Raw genomic sequence first — 21,187 nt, forward strand, 5'->3', positions numbered from 1 at the left:
AGTGTAACTGGAACTGTAGAAGACAAGAGAGACAAATCTGAGATGAAAGACATTCAGTAGTCTGTCATTTGTCAAAAGCTTTCAGGTAAAAATTCCACAGGACTGTCAGTAATCTACTCTCATTGGGAAAGAATTGAAATCTTCCAAATATAGGCTTGCAAATTAAGGTCTATCTTACTACTGAAGAAAAAGAAGCCTACTCTTACAGGGCTAAGTATTTTATATAGGTGTGGAATTTTTGAAATAATCTCCAAATAGCCTGAAGCCCAAAGGGAACACGGGATTTCCATTTAAATAAAGTTCCACAACATGCAAACTCGGGAAAGAAACCCACACAAAGGCTTTAGGCAACACGGACAGAGTCTCTGTGAACATGTTCCTATTCAATAGGTCAGCAAAACTGCATTTGTATTTACAGGTTTGCTGAATCCTAGGGAAGAAGGCACATTTAATCCAAGCCACCTGCCTCCTGGAAGGGTTCAGCTAGGGGATTTCTAGAAAGCAGATATCAGTCTTCTGTTTACACCCTCCAGAGATGATTCCAAAAACTTCCTTTATTGTCTTTATCAGTGTTGCACAAGATAACTCTCTCTCTTTGATCCAAAAAGTACCTATTTTTTTGGAAATGTCACAATTGTACGTAGTACACTTTGCTTAGCTCAGAGGAAAGTGGATTTATCTGTATATGTGACACTGACACATTGCGGAGGAGGAATGGATGGTTTCGTTGAATCATTGCAGCATAAAATTCTGCAGAACTTTGAGTAATTCTGAGTAACAGCCTCACACTCAAAAGCAAAAGGACACGGTTTAGGGATTTGGCTTTTATTAAACACACAGCTGCTGCTACACAAGGCACGCACGGCATGTAGTATGAGACTGCACTGAAGAGATGTGAGTCGACAACATAAAATCTTGAACAATCTAGGTCTTGGTTTCTCCCATTTTCCCATCTTTTGTTTCAGGATAACAGGCCTGAAATAACAGGCCTGTTTATTTTGGAATTAACAAAGGCAAGGGGACCCTTTTAGAATCTTTGGTGCGTATGTCTGGAGTTTAAATTTTACTGTGGTGGGGACAAAACAGACTATGAGTCATAGTTTCCTAGGGCTTAAGTTATTTCCTGAAATTAACTTAGCCCACTGGAACACTAATTTTTTAAACGATACCCAAGTGACCTTAAAGGGCTTCCTGAAATGCTCAATGAAACTTCTCAATATTTTAACTTGGTTCTAGGAAACAGCTAAAGCAGTGAGAATCTGACTCAATGTAAATGAAAGTTCTTTGAGCTGCTTGGGAGAAAGTTTTTACGTACATTCAAGAGCTTAATGCGCTCATCACTTGATGTATGTGATAAGAAGAGCTGTAGCTTTTCTAGGCATTTAAGCTTTTCACTACTGAGAAAGTACTTAAAACAGTTCATAATGGATGGTCCTCTAGGTGATGGACAAGAGGAAAGGCTACAACTTGGTTATAGAAACGTGTTCATTTGTGTGGATGCTCCAGGAACATGTGCCAGCTTTCTGGCAAGGTCACCTTAGCGTTGGTTCCAATCCTTCTCATTTTGATTTCCCTAAAATGATTAGTGCTTTCTCTTTCTAAGATGTTTTCTTATCTGGTATTTCAAGATCTGAAAACAAGTGGCTCTAATCCACACAGGATTACCAGCTCAATTCCACACATCAAACTGCCAGACTGAAGAGAAAGTCGCTGATCAGGGAGCATAGAGATCAAAAAGCAACCCACAGGACAAATTGGCAATATTGATGGAATGGAGGAAACCATTAAGTACAGTAAGGTTGGAATGTTGGTGTGAGCGAGTGCGCATGGAACATGTGAGAACTTCTCTTACCTTTTACAGCACTGCTTCTCCTTGGAAAGGATGGGTGGTAGGAACCACTGAATATGGTTTGGTCATTTTATGTGTGTGTGTGTGTGTGTGTGTGTGAGTGAGGAAGACTGGCCCTGAGCCAATATCTGTTGCCTATCTTCCTCTTTTTGCTTGAGGAAGATTATCTCTGAGCTAACATCTGTGCCAATCTTCCTCTGTTTGATGTGGGATGCGACCACAGCGTGGCTAGGTCCATGCCAGGGCTCTGAATCTGCAAACACCGGGCCACTGAAGTGGACCATGTGAACTTAACCACTATGCCACCAGGCCATCCCCGGTTCGGTCATTTTTGATGGGAATGGTGAGACAAAATCAACTTAGATTCAGATGCTGGGGTACATGTTTCAGGTTGAGGGTCCTTGTCTTCTAGGCAAATGTGGGTATCCTCACTCTATACACCATTGAGAAAGTGGAAGCCATCAAGTCGATGCTTCCTGAGCTTCCCGTTTCCAAGGCTCTGGCCTGTCCATGCCTGCACTCATCTTTTTCCTGCAGGTTACAATGAATAAGTGTCCTGCTTCCTATCAAAGGTTTGCCCCTCCACTCGAGGTCTGGACCCACCCTTCTTGCCTACTCAGAAACTTTACTCCTCTGCCTCTCTCTCCTTTCCCATCAATCTCTCCGTCTCTCACAGTTTGTTAATATCAGCATGTACAGGTGCTCCAACACCTCCCATCTTGAAAGAAAACCTCTTTGACTTCATACTCTCCTCAGTCTACCACCTGGTCAGTGTCAACTTCCTTGAAAGCATGGTCTACATTTGCTAAATATACTTCCCAACTCCCCATCTCCTCACCCCACATCATTTGGCTTCCATCTCCACAATTCCACACAACGGTCCCGATGACTTCCATGCTGCTGACCACCATGTTGCTAACCCAACCAACATGCATTCCTCAGTCCTCATCTTAGGTGACAGGTCACAACATTCACTGCAGCTGACTGCCTCCTCTCTTTGGACACACCCTTATCTCTCGATGTCCATTCATTGCTCTGTCCTGATTTTCCTCTTATATCTCAGGCTTCTCCTGTTCAGTTTCCTTACTTGTTTCATCTTTTCATGTACCCTCCTCTACAGGATGGAATTCCTTTGGGTTTGATCCAGGGCTGCCTTCTCTCCTTCCCATACTCTTTCTTTAGGTGACTTCTTTCATTACCACGACTTTAAATGCCACATATAAACTAATGATCCAAATTTTTATTTTGGCCCAACCCTTTCCTCTGAGCTCCAGATTCTTCTGTCTAACTTCCTACTTCATATCTCCTTTGAGATGTCCACTCCCTAACCTTCCTCCCTATCTGTCCTCTCCTGACCCTAGTCATCTCCATCCCAGTTGCTCAATTTTTAAACCTCAATTTCCCTAATCATCCTTGATTTCTCCCCCAATCTTAGTTCCTACACCTAGTACATCACCAGCGCTCTTCACTGAATTTCCACAATATATCTCAAATTTGTCTACTTCTCTCCATCTCACTGCCACCATGCTGGCTCAATCCCATTATCTCTCACCTAGAATGGTTCTATTGGTCTTCCTGATTCCATACTTATCCCACTCCAATTCATTGTCTCCACAACAGAGTAGGCTTTAAAAAAAAAATAAATTCATCCCACTCCTCTGCTTTTAAAGTCTTCAGCAGCTTCTTATTACATTTAGAATAAAATCTAAGTCTTGCCATCACCTTAAGGTCCTACTTGACCTGTACCCTGCTTACTTCTACAACTCTGTCTCCTCCTACTAGGTCCCTGGCTCACTCATTCCAGCCACATGGTCTTCTTCCAGTTAATTAATTGTGCCAGGCTATTTTTCTACCTCAGGGCCTTTGTACATGCTGTTTCCACTCCCTAGAAGACATCCCTTGCTCTTTTTAAGGGTGGCTCCTCCTGATCCTTCAGGTCCTTACTTAAAGGTCACATCTCAGAAAGGCCTTCTCTGATCACCCCTATATTTAAAAGTATATAACTCCTTCATGCCTATATTTAAAAAATTTCAGCATCTGCTTCATTTTTTCCCCAAGAAGTCACAGTTTGGAATTATTTGTTCATATTATCTGTCTTCCCACTAGAATTTAAGTCCATGAGGGAAAGGACTCTGTCTGCTTTGTTTATAGCTGTCAGACAACATCTACCAAGGCCTAGCACATACTAAGTGCTCAAGAACTCTGTCGTAAATGAGTGACTAAACAAATGCAGAACCTCACCCAGGTCACATGGGCACAATGCAAAGACAGTGAGACATCTGTAGACATCCAGATGTTTGACCTACTTGGTATCAAATAAGTAAAATCTTAAAAATATATATATGTCTTGATGTCACTAACGCATTGTAGAATGCAGAGTTTCCAAGACAATGATTTCAAAAATTGTTATATATTTACCATGCACATCTTGTGTTAGACTGGGAAGTAAGAGCGGGTGTCTCAGTGACATTACGTGATCGCATTCCTCAGGCTCCTCCAGTCTCGGGTTTCACTTTACTGTCCTACCTTTACAGTCTCCTTTTCCTAAGGTTCAATTTCCAATGCCTCCTCCCTAGCAGAGCCAACAGAGACCATCAAGTAGGAACGTCCCCCACTGTAGGCTCCCAACCCCATCAGAAAATTCTGTGCAGAACAGGAAGTTCAAGGAAGGCGAGACTTTCCTCCTGACTCATCCTAATTCTTGTGCCCATCTTCCAGATGCCATCTCCTTTCCTCTCCTCCAGCCCCTCACTCTGTCAGCTATGACTTTTCCTTTCAATATATTTCACTGGGTTCATCATCTCAGCAGGGAAAGCATGCTTAAATCTTTCCCATCCTAAAAACAAAAAAAGGAAAGTAAATTTTTAAAACAGTCCCTCAACTCTATGCTATCTTCTCATGACTAGCACCCATTCTCCTTTTCAACTCAAAACATTTAGGAAGAACAAATTGCAATTCCTCTCCTCTGGCCTCCAGATTATGTGGGTAAAGGCCTATTAAGTATCTTCATGGGAGTTTCACAGAGCCCCAGACACAATGTACTTGAAAGCAAATTTGTAACCACGATCACCCCTGCAACAAGTCTTCTCCCCTCTCTGCCTTCTTTATTTTGACAGCTGACACCACCTTCTACCCTTTCAAGTAAGCTGGAAAAACGGGCCTCCATCCTTCACTTATCTCTGTCTCACTTTCTCCAATGTCCCTTGCCTATGTGAAATCTCCCAATCCTCTCTATTTGCCCCTTAACCCTCTGTCAAAGCTGCTCCCTCTCTCCATCCTCTCTGCCACAGCCACTGTCTAGCCTCACCACATCTCCCCAGCCTCTGCAATACTCCCTCAACCATTAGAGTCGTCATGCTAAGATACAAGGCTAGTCCATCTGTCCTTCATTTAAAATTCCTCTCCAGCCCACGGCCTGATGATAAAGTCTAGGATTCTTGCCATGGCCTAAGATGTTCTTTTTTTATCAGGCCCCTGTTTCTCTGACTTGGCCCATCCCCTGGACCACTCCCTACTTACCTCCTTCTAGCCATGCTGCATTGCTCCTGGCTGTCCCTTCCACCTCATGCCACCCTCACCCTCCATCCAGCCTGAATCCCTCAGGCTTCGCCACTTCTGTAGAGTTTTCTGGCCCCCTGATCCTCCTCCTCTCCAGCCAGGTGGTCCCTCCTGCTCTTTCTTTGGGCTCCTACAACACCCATTCAATTTGACTGTAATAGAACTTGTGATCCCACGCAGAAGCTAAGTACTTGCCATTCTCTTCTACCAGACCTGGAGCTCCCTGGCAGCGGGGACAGCCAGCCTTCATCTCGGATTCCCCAGTGCCCAGCACAATGTCTGACATGAAGTAGGATTTCAACATACCTAGGTTGAGTAAATGAAAGTTTCTGATGTCACTATTCCACCTTTTGAGTTGCGAGGCCTCATGTCCTCCTTGTACTGCTCAATTCCTTAAGCTTTCTGTTTCCCAAAGTCTTCCGCCCTCTTTTTAGCTTTAATACTTTAATTATTCTACTCTCTAGTGTTGGTTCCAAGGTCAAGGTCCACAGGATTATAGCCCAGATGGTTATAATTACAACATCCCTTATAAATGGTCCCTCATGGGTAGGTGCCCTGCCACCAAACTCATGTTTCCCTAAGTTGGATCCATCTGTCTATGGCTCTGCAGTCATGCAAGGTGATGAAAAGGTGACCAGAGGACCACAGGTCTGTCTTAAATCCATCCTATGATGATGGTGATCCGATGTTTTAAATGTGGAATAATGCAAGCGATGATCTCAGGCATCTAAACCTCGGTGAGGATGAATGCATTTGGAAAGTCCAGCAAATTAAATGAGGTAACATATTGGCAGCTCCTCAAGGCTCCTCTCCATTTAGTTTGGCTCAGAGCTGATTCCTGGCTCTGGCCTTGTGGCAGGTTAAGGGACGCAGAGTGTCCTACATTTACCTCTTTAATGTGTAGAAAGTCCTTGGCATCAAAGGAGATGGCCGTGCTTGGAACAGGCACATCCTCGTCCAAGGCCCCACAGTAGCTCACGTTCGTCTTCACAGCAAATGCTACAGGTTTGGACTGGAGACAGAACCACGGGATAAGGATGGAGGAGGAAAACAGAGGAGGACTTTTCATATTGAAAAGTACAATAAGATAATTGACAGTACCAGGCAGTACAGGAAATCACTTTCCAAAGAGGGATCTCTAATGGGTTTCACATTCCCAGGCAGCATTGAGAAAGCTACAGAGATGACTCTGAAAATGATTCATTCCTAGCAGCCCAACCATTTCCCCCTCCTGTGGTATCTTCCAACCACCCAAAGCACCATGCCCTAAAGTATTAGGAGGGATAGAAAGGCAAGGAAGGGCAGCCTGCTTTGTCCTCTAGTTATAAAACTTATGTTATTTTAAATGATAACAGACATCCCCACCCTTGGGATACAGGAAATGTGTGCTGGGTCTTAAACAAAAAGGTAGTGGAGGAGTAAAATAAATATTTTTCAAATAGCTGCAGATCTTAAATTGTGTGGAATCTCCCTCAACAGAATACGTTGTCCTGCCAGAGAAAAGAAAGGTCAGTCAGGGGTAGACAAGAAGGGTGGGGCTGCTCACACATCACCTTCTCTCGATCTAGCAAAAGCTGGGTCTGAAACTCTTGTTGGACAAATTCCTCCCCAGAAAGTGCTCTTGGGCTGACACAGCCTTTCGGCAGCTAAGCAAATCACCAGCCTAAGCTAATAGTGTTGCCAGTGACATCTGGGTGACCACAGTGGCCACAAAACAGACTCTGAAAGAAAACTAAAACAAAAATCAGCCACAAATGAGCATATGAGGTTCCTGCAGTCCTGGGTTGCTTTGCTGTTGGCTCACTTACTCATGCTTGGAACTGACAGGGGAGCAACAGTTGAGGAAGGACCCGAGTTAAGAGTCTCATTGATGTCCCTTCACAGGCACTGCCCCAAAACCCCTTCTGCCAGCCGAGCACAGAGACGGCGGGTGCCAGAGCAAAGGCAGACACCTCACCACCTGCAACATTCTCCTCTTACTGCTTTTTTAAAGATTTTACTGGAAAAATAGAAAAGAGAAGGAATTCTCTTGGTCTGAGCTTCGGTTTTTCTTCCAAAAATTAGAGAGATTGGATCAATGTGCCTTAGGAGTCTGCCATGGAGAGGCGGACATGAACCCTGTTTTATATTTGCATACACTTTCATTTGACAAAAGGGTCTGTGCTTAAAAAAAAAAAAACGGTAGGAAAGACACCGAATAGGAGGTCTCTAGTGACTCTTCTGGTTCTAACACTCAAAAATGCAGTTTGTTCCTTCTTGCCTCCTGTGGGTGCAGACATGCCGATGCGGGCCTCTCCCTGTGGAGCATGCGAAGGTCCATTTTGGCAATGCCTCTTATTGCTCATCTTTGCTGAAATGCTAATAGTTGTTCAAGCTCTGAACTTCGCACTGAATCTGGGAAGGCAGATTAAAACCAAGAAGGAAGAGCAGAGAGACCAATGTGGAGACCCACAGAACACTAGTGCACGTGTGGCCTGTAAGGTAGGCTGATGTCATGGAGACCAGGTGGAGAGCCAGGACCTCAGAAGGCTCTCTGCCAACATCGGGAGTGACAAGCTTGCTACTGGCCACAATGGCTACGTTGGAAGATGACCAATAATTTTCACCACCAAATCAAACACGAAAGGACGAAGGGTCAGTGTCTCAGGAAATGGCACCCTGGGAATGCTACTAACCTCTCTTAGGTTCAAAGGATCAGGGAACGTTGCAATGTGGTACCTGATCAGGGTGATCATAAAATGATTATTCCAGAGAAATCTGAGGCAGGGGAAGAGTAGCTGATACCTGCTGAGCAACATGCCACTTTGGAACCAAAGAGGAACAAGACAGTCACCTTTGCTCTCTCAAGCTGGATAGCGGCTTGCTGCTCTCTCTCCTGCCGAATCGCTTCCCGATCCTCTTCCAAAGAGACATCAGAGTCAGACGGCCTGCTTGTGTAGGAATCCGCTGAACCCTGGAAAGGAAAACCCGGAGTAGTTTAAATGAGGTGATGTGGAGCTTCTTAGAGTGTCACATCCATTACAGCATCCTGGAGAGAGTTCTTTTCATTTGCATAGAACTTGATGCATACGCTCTGTGCCTTTTTGCAGATACAAATTTAGACGGCAGAATATAGTTAAGCGTCTGAGTAATTCGGAAGGTAGCAATGTTGTGAAGGAAAATATTTTGACTAGATTAAGTGCTAGGAAGTAAACTGCAATGAAAATTATGTGATATTCAGCCCCAATTCTTCTTGTTTTGTGCTATCTTTATATTAAGCCCATATTCATTTGTGGAACTGGAGTTTCATTTCATTCTCTCTTCTATACATACTTCTAAACGAAAAAGAGACTCAGCCTATTACAAGAGCTAAATCCTATCTGTATCTTGGGTTACAGATGATCGATTTGTCTAAGATTTTAACACAGCAAAGCAGAAGCCTGCAATAGTAAACTGATTTTCCAGTTCCAATGTTGACACCATTGAACTCTTTCACTATTAAAACTTCAATCATCCTGCAGCAGCCACACTTGGTCACCATGGCCACCAAGCCATGAACCTTGAGGATGAAAACAAGGATGTCCTCAAATGAAGCCCATGCCTAGAATGGCTATTTGAATAACACTGAAATCCAGCCTGAGTAATACGGCCAAGGGACTGGGGGTGCCCCTCATCTCTTGGTGCTCACTCCATAAGAAGAGATGAAAATAAAAAACAAACAAATAAACAAAAGAACCCAACCCTGGAAGTTTGCCTTCTGGTTGCTAAAGGAACATCATCCTTACAAATTCCTTAAGCTGGCATTAGAAGCTGATATTTGCATAGATGATGATATTTACACAGCAGAAGCATCGATAGGCATGTTTCATAAATCATGCACAGGTTTTGAAAAGCATAGACCTATCCATATAGCTGAGAATTTGCTATCCATCACAAAAAAAAGAACTCTAAGACTGGCTGTCTGCCGAAATGGGCCCTTCGGAAGTTTTTCTAAACTTAGAAATGTTAGGGCCTGTTTGCTTATACATTATCCGTGAATTTGCTGCCTGTAAGGGTAGCTCTGCCTCTCAGTGAAGGGTATCATTCTAGCTGGGGTGATCTCTCCCACCATAAAACATCCTAGCACAGATTTTCCTGGCAGTCTAGAACAATTAACTCCTAGTTAGAGGTTTTATCAGGGTACCCAGTAGAACCCTGGTTCTAAATTCTGCCTCCAAAACTCACTTTTGAAAACTTTACACAAGTTACTAGACCATTCCAAGCCTCAGTCTTCTCATCTGTACAATGTGACATTGTCTGCTTCACAGGATTAAATGACATAAGACATAAGGAACAGCTAGCATCTATTGAGCCCTCACTATAGCACCAGCATGGGACCAGGTGCTTTGCACACCTTATCTCACTGAATCCTTACGGCAGTGGGAAGCTGGGATTCAAACTTCCATACTCCGGCCTTACAGCCAGCAGTTTCAAACCCTACACTGAGCTGCGCTTGATAATAAAATATTTACTCCAGGATCTGGCACATAGTAGGCACATAATAAACAGCCATTCTCACCCCCGTTTTCTAGTGCTGACATTTCTACATTAAATTTTAAAAAATGAATTGAGATTCTAATCCTTTTTCAACTCAATTATAACATATATATGGCCAAAAGCCCATCTTAAAATGTATCCATTTTTCTTATAGTATTTACTGCATAGAAAACATTGTAAGTTTTTTTTCCCAGCTTGTTGAGATATACCTGACATATAACATTGTGTAAATGTGTTGATTTGAAACACTTATATATTGCAAAATAATTACACTCTAAGTTTGATAACTGCAACGTGTCCAAGTCTACGCCTTTTATGCAGCACTTTTGAAAGTACTCTTTACAGAGGAAATACATTTGTTAATCAAATTATAACCAAATTCCTCTGTGCAAATCTACCGGGCAAAAATCTGGACCTACAAAATGGATAAATACAGGGTGACCATTTTATAGATGCATTCATTGCTTAAAAAAAGAGCTACATTGAAATCCTTCAAAACAGAGAGTTCTCTCAGAACACATCTTTGGTCCAAATTATGGTACCATACATAAAATCCAGAGTAAGAGAGAAAAGAAACAACGTTTCTAAAATATATATGAAAACAGTTTTGAGTTAGTTCTAGGTGATACTTTGCTGAAATGCGATATGTACAGTAATCATTTTAAGGTGGTGGACTGGCTGCGTGAAGATGTCGGGACCCTAAAGTGATCATGGAAGGAGGCACTTGCCTTGTTTTGGAAACACGTGCTGAGGAAGGCTAATGATTACAGTTCACGAGAAAGCAGGTTGACCTCTGGAGCAGTGAGTCAAACAGCTAAAATCCACAATCTACTGTTGACACTAGGAGATGGCTAATTTCCTGAAACTACCTTAATGACTTTTCAAATCCTGGCATTCAGTCATCTCTGAGCGCACAAAAAATGACTGAAGGACTCCTGCAAATGAATTTTATTTGAAATGTGAACAAGGTTGTAAGAATTTCAAAATCACTTAAAAGCTCTAGTATTGCCAAATATGTAAAAGCAGAAGCTTCTGTTTACTTCTCTATTTCTAAGAATACTGGTAGAGAGAAAAATAAAGCACTGTGATATCCATCTTCATAATTACAGCCTTATATCACCACAATGCTTACTCTGGGTTTTTTTCAATGACATCTACATTTCTTTGAATATGGAAATGATTGCTGTTGTCTCTCTCGGTCCTAGGGAAAGCAGAGGTCCAACATCAAGAGCCCAAATTTGGTCCATAGACATATTCTGCTGGCTTGGCACAGAATTGTTTTCTTGTTTTTATTTATTTTTAGTTTGCTTCAACTGGTTAAAAGAGAGTATAGACATATCCCAGGAGAAAAGAAGGAAAAAGGAAAAGAAAAGGATCCAGGATATTTACAAAGGCACAGAGAGAAGAGCAAGAGAGCCAGAGAGGCAAGAGGAGACTGCTGGGCTGGACAAGAAGAAAGATCAGGAAGGGAAGGGGCTATAGCAGACTTGGTAAGTAAGACTGGAGGTTTGCAGCAGGATTTTCCAGGATCTGGTTAAACATTTATGATCATAAACAGGGAAATAGCAAGAAGAAAATAATGCTGGATGCTAAGAGGACAGAACTGAAGATGTAAAGGTTACTAATTCTGGTCAAAGTTGGAAACTGCAATCTCACCAGCTTTTCATTTTCCAGAATTCCATTTCATAAATTAGGCAAGGAGCGAGCTAACCAATGTATCAACTGAGCCAAACCTGGGCTGTTAAGCCACGTGCAAGAGGCAGCACAGTGGCTAGTCTCTCAAAAATTCCTAAGCAGACACCATTACAAGTCACATCTTGGAGTCTCCAATGAACCAACTAAGTTGGGAAAAAAAGGGAAACCATTGATCCAAGTCTCTTCATATATATATATGTCATTTTAAAAGCTATAAAATAATGTACCCTATTGAACATCAAAAGAAAGAAACCCGTATCTTTCCATTAACATAAGGCCCAGACTCCTTTTTCTTTCTTATTCAATATTGAAAACAGATTCCAGCCTCATGCTTTTCATGAATCTTCTTGAGTACAAAATACAAAACGCCGCTGGAAACATTAGAAAATCAGTTTACTGTTGTCCTGGGAGAAGGAAAGTGATCTCAAGTCGAACAATGGAAGGGCTTCTTCTCATGCCAAAGAAAGGGGGCATGATGTAGGTGGGAGAGCCGCCATGGCTTTTGGGGCCAAGCAGTATTGGGTTTGACACTGTTGCCAGTTCTTGTTGGTTGTGGATCTCGGGCAAGCTAATTTAACTTTCTGAGTCTCAATTTCCTCCCCTGTGAAATGAGGATAATAATACATACCTTGTAGAGTTTCCCTGTGCTTCATTTGAGATGAAACATCATTTCTTTCACTATCATGGGGGAAATTCAGGAAATGCCAGCAGTTAATCTTTGACTCACTAATTAAAGTTTTTGGCAGATTTTTCTTTTTCTTTTTTTTTTAAAGATTTTATTGTTTTCCTTTTTCTCCCCAAAGTCCCCCGGTACATAGTTGTACATTCTTAGTTGTGGGTCCTTCTAGTTGTGGCATGTGGGACGCTGCCTCAGCGTGGTTTGATGAGCAGTGCCATGTCCGCGCCCAGGATTCGAACCGACGAAACACTGGGCCACCTGCAGCAGAGCGCATGAACTTAACACTCGGCCATGGGGCCAGCCCCTGGCAGATTTTTCAACACTAACTTTTTGGCTACTCTAGAGTTCTGGGATTTATATCATTTTTTTTTTTTTTTTAAACAGCTTTATAGGAGCCAGCCCCGTGGCCAAGTGGTTAAGTTTGCGTGCTCCACTTCGGTGGCTCAGGGTTTCGCCAGTTCCAACGCTGGGCGCAGACATGGCACTGCTCATCAAGCCATGCTGAGGTGGTGTCCCAAATTCCACAACTAGAGGGACCCACAACTAAAAATACATAACTATGTACCCGGGGGGCTTTGGGGAGAAAAAGGAAAAAATTTTTAAAATCTTAAAAAAAAAAGCTTTATTGAGGTATAATTCATATATCATAATTTTCACACATTTTAAATGTACAATTCAATGGTTTTTACAAATTTATAGAACACAATTTATACCACAATCTAATATGAGAACATTTCTACCACCTCCAAAGAAACTTCGCGCCCATCTGCAGTCACTCTCCATTCCCACCTCTAGACCCGGTTATCCACTTATCCTTTTTAAACTTAAATAGACTTTCTCTTTTTATGAGTAATTTTAGTATTTAGATATGTCATGAAATTAGAGCAAAGAGAAGGGAGACTATACAAATGTTTGATTTTAAAATGCATTAATACTGGATAGAACCTTACTATTGTCGGAACTATTGGGTTTCATGGTCAGTCTTGTCAGTCATGGTCAGTGGGACCCTCACTTCCTAGCTTAGCTGTCCATTCATTCACTGGACACTGACCATCTGTCAGGTTCTGTAGTGGCCACTACCTGAGAGGAGAACTGCTGAACATTTCTGAGATTCTTTCCTCATTTGCAAAATGGTCATGAAACCCTTCAGGGTTATTTTTGGGAATTAACAAGATACATGGTACAGCATAGTGTACAAGCATAATGCTGGCACATACTAAAGCAGTGCTGTTGAAGAGAACTTTCTGCAATGACGAATATACTCTGTATAGGCACTGTCCAATATGGTAGCCACTAGTCACCTATGGTTATGAAGCCCTTGAAATGTGACTAGTGAGAGCGAATAACTGAATTTCAAATTTAATTTTTAAATTTTTAAAGTTTCATTTCATTTTAATTAATTTAAATTTAAATACCCCACATGTGTAACTAGCGCAGTACTAGACACTCCAAATGTCAGTTTCACTTCCAGATCAGGCAAGTAAATGTTAAACTTGGGTATAAATTTGGTTATTTTAATAGTTGAATTAAATGGACTAAGTGACAGTGGAATGTCCAGAGAAACATATAACCCCCCAATGGATTTGAGCCTGTCTCTCCACTGAGCTCGCAATGACCTGATGATGCACTCTTCCACACGGCAGAAGGAACAAAGCCCTTCATTCAATGCTTTCCCGGATTTCCCAGGGTGGATGGGTGAATAACCCACTCACAAAGCTGCCCTGGGTAAAAAGGTCTCTTAGGCGACCTCTATCTTTACAGGCCAGCCTCTCACTTTCTTGCAGATGCTTTTTCTCCAAACACATCCAGAGCTCTTTGCTAGGGCACCAAGCCTGGCAAGGTCCAGGCTGCGTCTCCAAGTATACAGGCCTGGGCAGGGTCTGGCACACAGGAGAACCTCAAGTTTGCTGAAACAAAGGCACTCTCATTCCCATCAAAATCGATCTATTCTTTGTTCCATGATTTAAGCTCTTCCAGGGTAGTTGGTTAATTGACCAAGGTTTATGCTTACTTGATGTGATGTTCATTGTTAGCAATCCCACCCCTATAACGTTGAGATCTTTTTTTTAGGATTGTGGTTTTAAATGGCTTAACCCAGAGCACTGGATAATGTATACATTTCCAGCACTTTCGCAGAACAAGGAACTTTTGAAATTATACCTTAGAGATGACAACTTAACTTTGCTCTAAGCTGTCTTGTACTGTTTCTTGTAAATAGGAGGTCTTGAAAAATGTGAGTTGAAAGAATAAAACAAGCTCTGCTTAATAACCACTGCAGTCCACTTTTATTGGACAGAAGACCTAAAGTTCAATCGCAGCCATTAATCTGATTAAGCTTCATTTTTATGCTTCAAAGAGCAGTCAAGGGCAACACAGGAGTATGTTCTTATAAGGCCATAAAGAGAAGGGGAAGAGAATGAATGTTTACTCATCTGTCGCTTTATGTGAGTCACTAAATTATGGACTCTGAATTATCACATCAATCCGATGAAGTAGGTTATGATTATCCCCATTTTAAAGATGAAGCATCTGAGGCTCAGACAGGCAATAAGAACTTCCCCGACACTATCAGAGGGCCCCACGCAGGGGCAGGAGTGGGGGCCGACTCTTTTTTTTTCATTTCCCCTACAAAATCTGATGCAAAAACTTACATTAAAATGTCAAACATTTTAGTTGCCTTCAGTACAACAAAACAACATTCTGCACTATTTTGTTAACATTGTTCATGCACCAAAATCTCACTAATTTGGAATGATGGATGTAGGTAAATAAACAGTAATCCGAGAACATGAAAGTGAGCTGCAGACTGCTTTTCAAAAGACATATTTGCTATTTTTAAGTCCACACGGTATCTCTAGATTATCAAGGTTTTGGTTTGTGAATTTCTTTGAGCTTCTATTTTAAAGACAGGATTTTCACTCAGCAGTTTAGTTACTGGTAGGAGATTCTAAGGGACCCTTAAGAGTTTTCTTTTTCTCTTAAGTGATAACTCCTCCAATTGTGTTTACACTACTGCTTTACAGATTATTTCTTATAATTCAATTATAATTATATATAAATATATTGTTAAAAACAAAGTACAGGCTTTGTCTGAATTCTCTCACTAATGGAATCCAAATTAATGGGTTCTATTATAAGTGTTTTATGGAATTTACTTAAAAGGAAGTAATATTCATTTAGAAAACTTAGCCAACTTTACCCTTCTTCTTACATTGACTAGTTTGGCAATTCTGTAATTGCCTGATTTTGGATAGGTATTTCTTTCAACCGCCAGTCCAAGGAGCCCCATTAATGAAGATAAAATAACAGCAGAAGAATTTCAACTGACTTCACAATACAAAGAGGGAGGGGACAAAAAGGTCCAGATGGAAACGGATGGGAAATCTGTACCAGCCACGGCCCCTTAGGTGCTTGTGGGAAAAGAGAAGTTGAAATGTGGGCTAACAGCAGATTTACAAGTTAAATCAATGGTCACGGTGGTAACAGGTGGCATGTTCCTTTTATATTGGGTTACTATAAGAATTGCAATTTTATGTAGTTCAACCTAATACGCTGGGAGAACAAAAAAAGACAAAGATTACCTTATATGGATGCCCTTTGGCAAAAACTGCTTTGATAATCAGTGCATAATATTGTACAAATATGTAAGAAGTACTACATCAATGAACACAATTAGCAATAAATCAAAACCCTTCTGTGAGACTAAAGAGTAACAGATGTTGAAAGAAGTCATGATCATTTTTTGCATTCAATAAGAACTTTATCCTTATGGTAGGGATGGTGAGATTATGGAGCTCATTCTCCTTCTGAGAAAGGGAAAGTGATCATCAGCTGGGAGAAGGTGGCCTCAAGCAATCAAGCTTTACCACATACAGGCCACAGAAAAAACATCATGGGACATTGAGCAGCCACCCCAGGAACCAGCCCTGCCTGGTCAAAATTTAGAGAGAGCTTCTGACCAATTTATGTGACACACGTGAGTGCCTGGGCAGCTACACCTGGCTGATTCCAGGGCTGGCACCTGTAAGCATTAGCCACAGCACAAGGTCTTCACTCAAGGGCAGCAGCTCGAGCTGCACTAATCTAGTTTCAGCAGAGATATTAAGAAGGAAATGTCAGTATTTGCTCGGGAAATCCTGCATGTGCTGCCGGTAGATGCAGAGCTGCATACTGATGAGGAGACTAATAGTTTCTTGTAAATGTGGACCTCTATGACTGTTCTGGAAAAGCGATTGACTGAGAAGTGCTTCCATCTCACGTTCCCTGAGAATGGTTTACAATGTAGCCCACAAAACACTACTTTTACATTGTGGTCAATTTTCTTGAGAGTCATATTAGAGATACCATAACAGTAAATATGTTTCTGCTGAAAGTAGCTTCAGGCAATCACTTTTATCTTTAAAGAAAAAAAAAGACTTCCCCTTCTGGCATATAAAGGCAGGAATACTATAGGTTGGTTTAAAAAAGAAGAAGAAAGTAGAGAAAGAACTTGAACCCGTTCGTGTGTCATTTCTGTAGACTCAGAAACTGTTTGATGAAAAATTATCTTTAATTCTTTGGAAATATTTCTTATTCATAAAGTTCCTTATTAAGGGAAGGCGTGTTAGCTAAAAGAACGTAGGTGTGTCTCAAGAACAGACATGCTTCCCCTAGAGACGGCTACAGGTATAACAGAAGCCAGAGTGAAGCTCGCACACCGACTCAGGTGGAGCTCATGTCTCATCTATCAGCTTTTGTTGTCCTCAGAGGGCCCAGCACAAAGCTTTGCACCTCACAGGAGCTTAAAACTATCCACCGAATGAAGAGTGAATGAGGAGGCCTCAGAGGGAGGGAGAAAAACATAAATGCAGTGCCTAGCAATGCCCAGACTTCACCCAAAGGAAGTATACACTTCCTGCCTCCAGGCATTGCTGGAAACCACGCTGGAAAGAACAGTAAAAAACAAAGTCAATGCCAACTTGACAAAATGATATGAAAGTTGATTTGGAAAAATTAATACTCAAACATTTTTCAGAAAAAAATGTTAGAATAAAGAAGAATTAGCCTTTTTAAACAGATATTAAAACAATATAAAACTAAAGAAATTAAAAATGTTTGGTATTGGCACAGAGCAATGAAATAACAGAGACAACAAATCAACCCCTATATATCGATAATACATGATACAGGAAATATTTTAAATCAATGGGAAAAGAGTGATTATTCAATAAACAGTCTTGAGGAACTTAGCTAGCCAAATGGAAAAAAAAGGCAGATCCCTATTTTATCTCTTATACAAAAATGAATTACAGATGAAGAGATTTAAAGGCAAAATTATATACATATATAATTATATATACGTATATATGTAACATATATACACACACCCCACTACTACCAGAAACTATGGCTAAAGTTTTAAAATAGTATGCCAAAATGTGCAGAAGCAATGAAAAGAAAAGATGGACAAATTTGACTACAGAAAAAGTTTAAACATTTCTCTAGGAAAAAAAGTTCATCAGTCAAAAAGTGAACGACAATAAAAGAAAAAATTGTCACAAGCGAACTGGGTTTAACGTTCTTCATATTCAAAGAGCTCTAACAAATTAATAAGAAAGGGATGAACAACCTACCTCTTCACCCATGGCATGGGAAAGGAATAAAAACAGGAAACAGAAAAAGGAGCAAGAATGTGCACTGAACACGTGAAAAGAGGTTCAGCCTTTTTCCTAAGTAAAGAAATACAAATTAAAATATGATACTACTTTCACCTATTAGATCAAAACATTTGATAATACCCAGTACTAGTGAAGATATGGTAAACAGACACATAATGTTGGTAAGAATGTAAACTGGTATAATATTTTTGGAGGTAATTAGGCAAAAACAATCAAAATTAAAATAGACATAAATTTTAACCAAGCCATTCTACCTAAAGAAATTTAACCTACAGATATACCTATATCAAATATATATGTACAAATATACATATAGGAATATTCACTAAAGTGTTACTTATGATAGTAAAAAAGTCAGAAAGAATCTAAATGTTAGCCATAGAAGAAATGTTTTTCAAAAGTATGGCTCACTCATAAAACAGAATAGGATGTAGACATTAAAAAGAATGACACAGACCCCTAAATAATTACATGTAAAATTGTTAAGTCATAAGATCAAATTGTAAAATAATCTAGCATGTTGTTTTAAAATTGTGTTAAAATAAATACATTGAGAGTCTATTATGTGGTAATATATGTTAATATACATATATATTGAAGGAGGGAAATAAACTTACATTTCACTTTATACCTTTCTGTATGGTTTGAATTTTTACCTTGACTAATTAAAAAAATAATATTATATACATATATTTACATATTTGTATATATAATGTAAATAAATATGTACCTTTTTTACAAAATGTTATGTAGCTTGAAATCACTTGCATTAAACTCAAATGATGATTTTGATAGACAATATTAAATATTAGTAATCATTATAATATCAAAAACAAAAAAACACTATGATTTATGGGGTACTTATTATGTCCCGTGATTAGTGTTAAGTACTTTTATTAATTGTGGCCTTTGGAAAACAACCCATATGAAACGTCTGGGGGCTCCAACAAAGGCTAGGTTAGTGTGAGTTTTTCTCTTTGGTCACCAGATAATCTAAATTTGTAAAGCCTGCAGGTCTTAAGTTAAAAATAAGATGATATAACTTAGTGTAGTAGTTTAAATTTGGATACAAATGCTATTTTTGAATTACAAGACATGACTGATTTGAGGGTATCTGAGAGATGTGGTGGGTCCCTTAAGCACATGCAGAATGCCTACTGCTTTAGGTAAGAGCAACGCCTGCCCCTAGTTACCTCCACAGAGGAAGGAATCCTCCAGCAGTTTAATGTCACTGGGCTTGTACTCCAGGCCACTGTATTCCTTACACATTTGCTATCCGTCCTTTGCTCTTCGGGGCCTTGATAGTGACTACATAGCACCCAGCCCTCCCCAGGAGCATGGACCAACCCCATTTGGAGTCTGGAGTGGCGAGAGCCCATACGCTTCCCTGGCATAGTGCCCTTCCTCCCCAATGTGTTCAGAAGTGGGAGGAGAGGAAAGCAAGGCTTGTTTCCTGACTTCCATCTGATAATTCTGTGTTAGAGCTCATTAGTTTAGAAGAAAAGAACTTATTCTTAGTTCAACCTTTGGCACTAGGAAATGAGGCTTTAATCAGAGTAAAACAGCACTTTACAGATGTCATCTAATTTAGTCACCAGAAAATCTTAAAGAGGTAGAGTTCATTACCCCCACTAAAATAAACAAGGCTTAGAGACACCAATAATAAGCCCAAGGTCATACAAGTGGTGAAGTGTGGTGAACTCTGATCTGATTGACTCTAAAGCCCTTGCAAATAGCTAATAACTAACCCCAGCAGAGATGCTGGTAGGCACTGCTGGATGAGCAGATCACAGAGGCTGGAGGCACAAAAGAAGTAGACTCAATCTCTCTCTCTGCCTCCTTCTCTCTCTTTCTCTCTCTCTTTCTGCATATAGGTTGAACTAACAATTACTGAGCATGCTATGTTCACTCCCAGTGTATTATCTTGATTTCTCTCCAAAGCTCTCTTGCAGTCTTACAGACGGGTCAAGCCACATGCCCTAAGTCACCCAGCCATTACCTAGTGAAGCCAAGATGAGCATTTCAGGCAAGAGCATCTTTTGAATGATCTCTAAGATTCTTCTGAGGTCTGTTCTTAAAGATGTCTTCACAGTGCCAGGAATTAGGTCTTCAAGTGCTTGGTGATGGAGCATTCATTTGAACTGACATCAAAATACACACAATCAACTCTAAGAATGTGATGCCCCTTATCGAACTTATCAAACTCAAGGATTTTCTCTCCCCTTCCTTCAGGCCTATCCACTAGGTCATTAATACACCCAGAGTGGTCAGAGAGGAAATCCACATCTGCTCATTCTTCTGTTAGAAACTTTTGGATCAAACAAACAAAAAAAAAGTTAAGAGATAAAATTTTCAATTAGAATGAGTCTGGGAGTGATACCATCATTTTATTTATTCTAATCACCTTTATTTTTCATTAGGAAACATAAGGAGAGGGAGCGATTATTCTTATGACAGCTGGAATAGAATAAGCAGTTCAGAGTTTGGCTTTGAAGCTAGACTGCTGGGTTGAAACGCTAAGGCTGCCACTTACTACATGTTTGCTTTTGGACAAGATACTTAGTCTTCCTATGCTCAGTTCCCTTTCTGAAAAGGAGCATATTAATCCAAGTTACGGAACTGCTATGAAGATTACACACTTGGAACAAACAGTGTAAGCACTGAACTTACAGTTAGCAAGTACACTTCAGCTGATGGATCTCTCCTGGTTCTTTGTTTCGTGGGTGAGCCCAAGTTGCTATTTTTAACTCCTCTAAAAAATGGATAGAGATGTAAAACTTAAATTAATCAAGGCGAGGAGGAATTAAATGCTCTAGTAAGAACTTTGATTGAAACAACGAAAGGTATTGGCTAAAATGAAAATTTCACAATCAAGTTGACTGGATTCTTCTTTTGTCTGCAAAAGCTGTGTTTACTCCGGAAGCATTCCCTCTCTAGGAATAACCTGAAGATGGTCAGTTTTGGTTTTTTGTCAGAGAGAACCATGAACAACACTGCTGTCCTTTGCATGTGGGGATGATGCTCTTGACCCACTCTCTACTCTGAGCTTCCTGGCAGCTCCAAGTGATGTGTCCGCTAGCTAGGACTGATGTGGTGGCCCTCCTCTTTAAGACTCCAGCACCCATTTCAAGATGGCCAGGGCTAGGGGCAGTGACCAGTCACAGAGCACAGTCATGTCCTCTGCTAACCTACCCACACCCCAGGTTTCAAGGCCAGCCCTGTCAATAAAATGAG

At 40.7% G+C, this 21,187-nt stretch overlaps 1 protein-coding gene across 8 annotated transcripts in view; it reads right to left on the bottom strand.

Annotated features, from left to right (window-relative positions):
• CACNB4 (calcium voltage-gated channel auxiliary subunit beta 4) overlaps positions 1-21,187 on the bottom strand; it is a 236,151-nt gene that overhangs the window by 40,115 nt on the left and 174,849 nt on the right. For all 8 annotated transcript variants that reach the window (XM_070507761.1, XM_044768908.2, XM_070507762.1 and 5 more), the window contains 2 exons: positions 8,241-8,360; positions 6,297-6,419 (listed from right to left, as the gene is read on the bottom strand). Coding sequence is in view for 5 of the 8 variants with exons in the window: in XM_044768908.2 (XP_044624843.1) it covers positions 6,297-6,419; positions 8,241-8,360 (243 nt within the window). In the remaining 3 variants the exon portion in view is untranslated. The remainder of the gene's footprint in view (positions 1-6,296; positions 6,420-8,240; positions 8,361-21,187) is intronic.

This window comes from Equus asinus, chromosome 4 (assembly GCF_041296235.1).
Source record: "Equus asinus isolate D_3611 breed Donkey chromosome 4, EquAss-T2T_v2, whole genome shotgun sequence".
Lineage (NCBI taxonomy): Eukaryota > Metazoa > Chordata > Mammalia > Perissodactyla > Equidae > Equus > Equus asinus.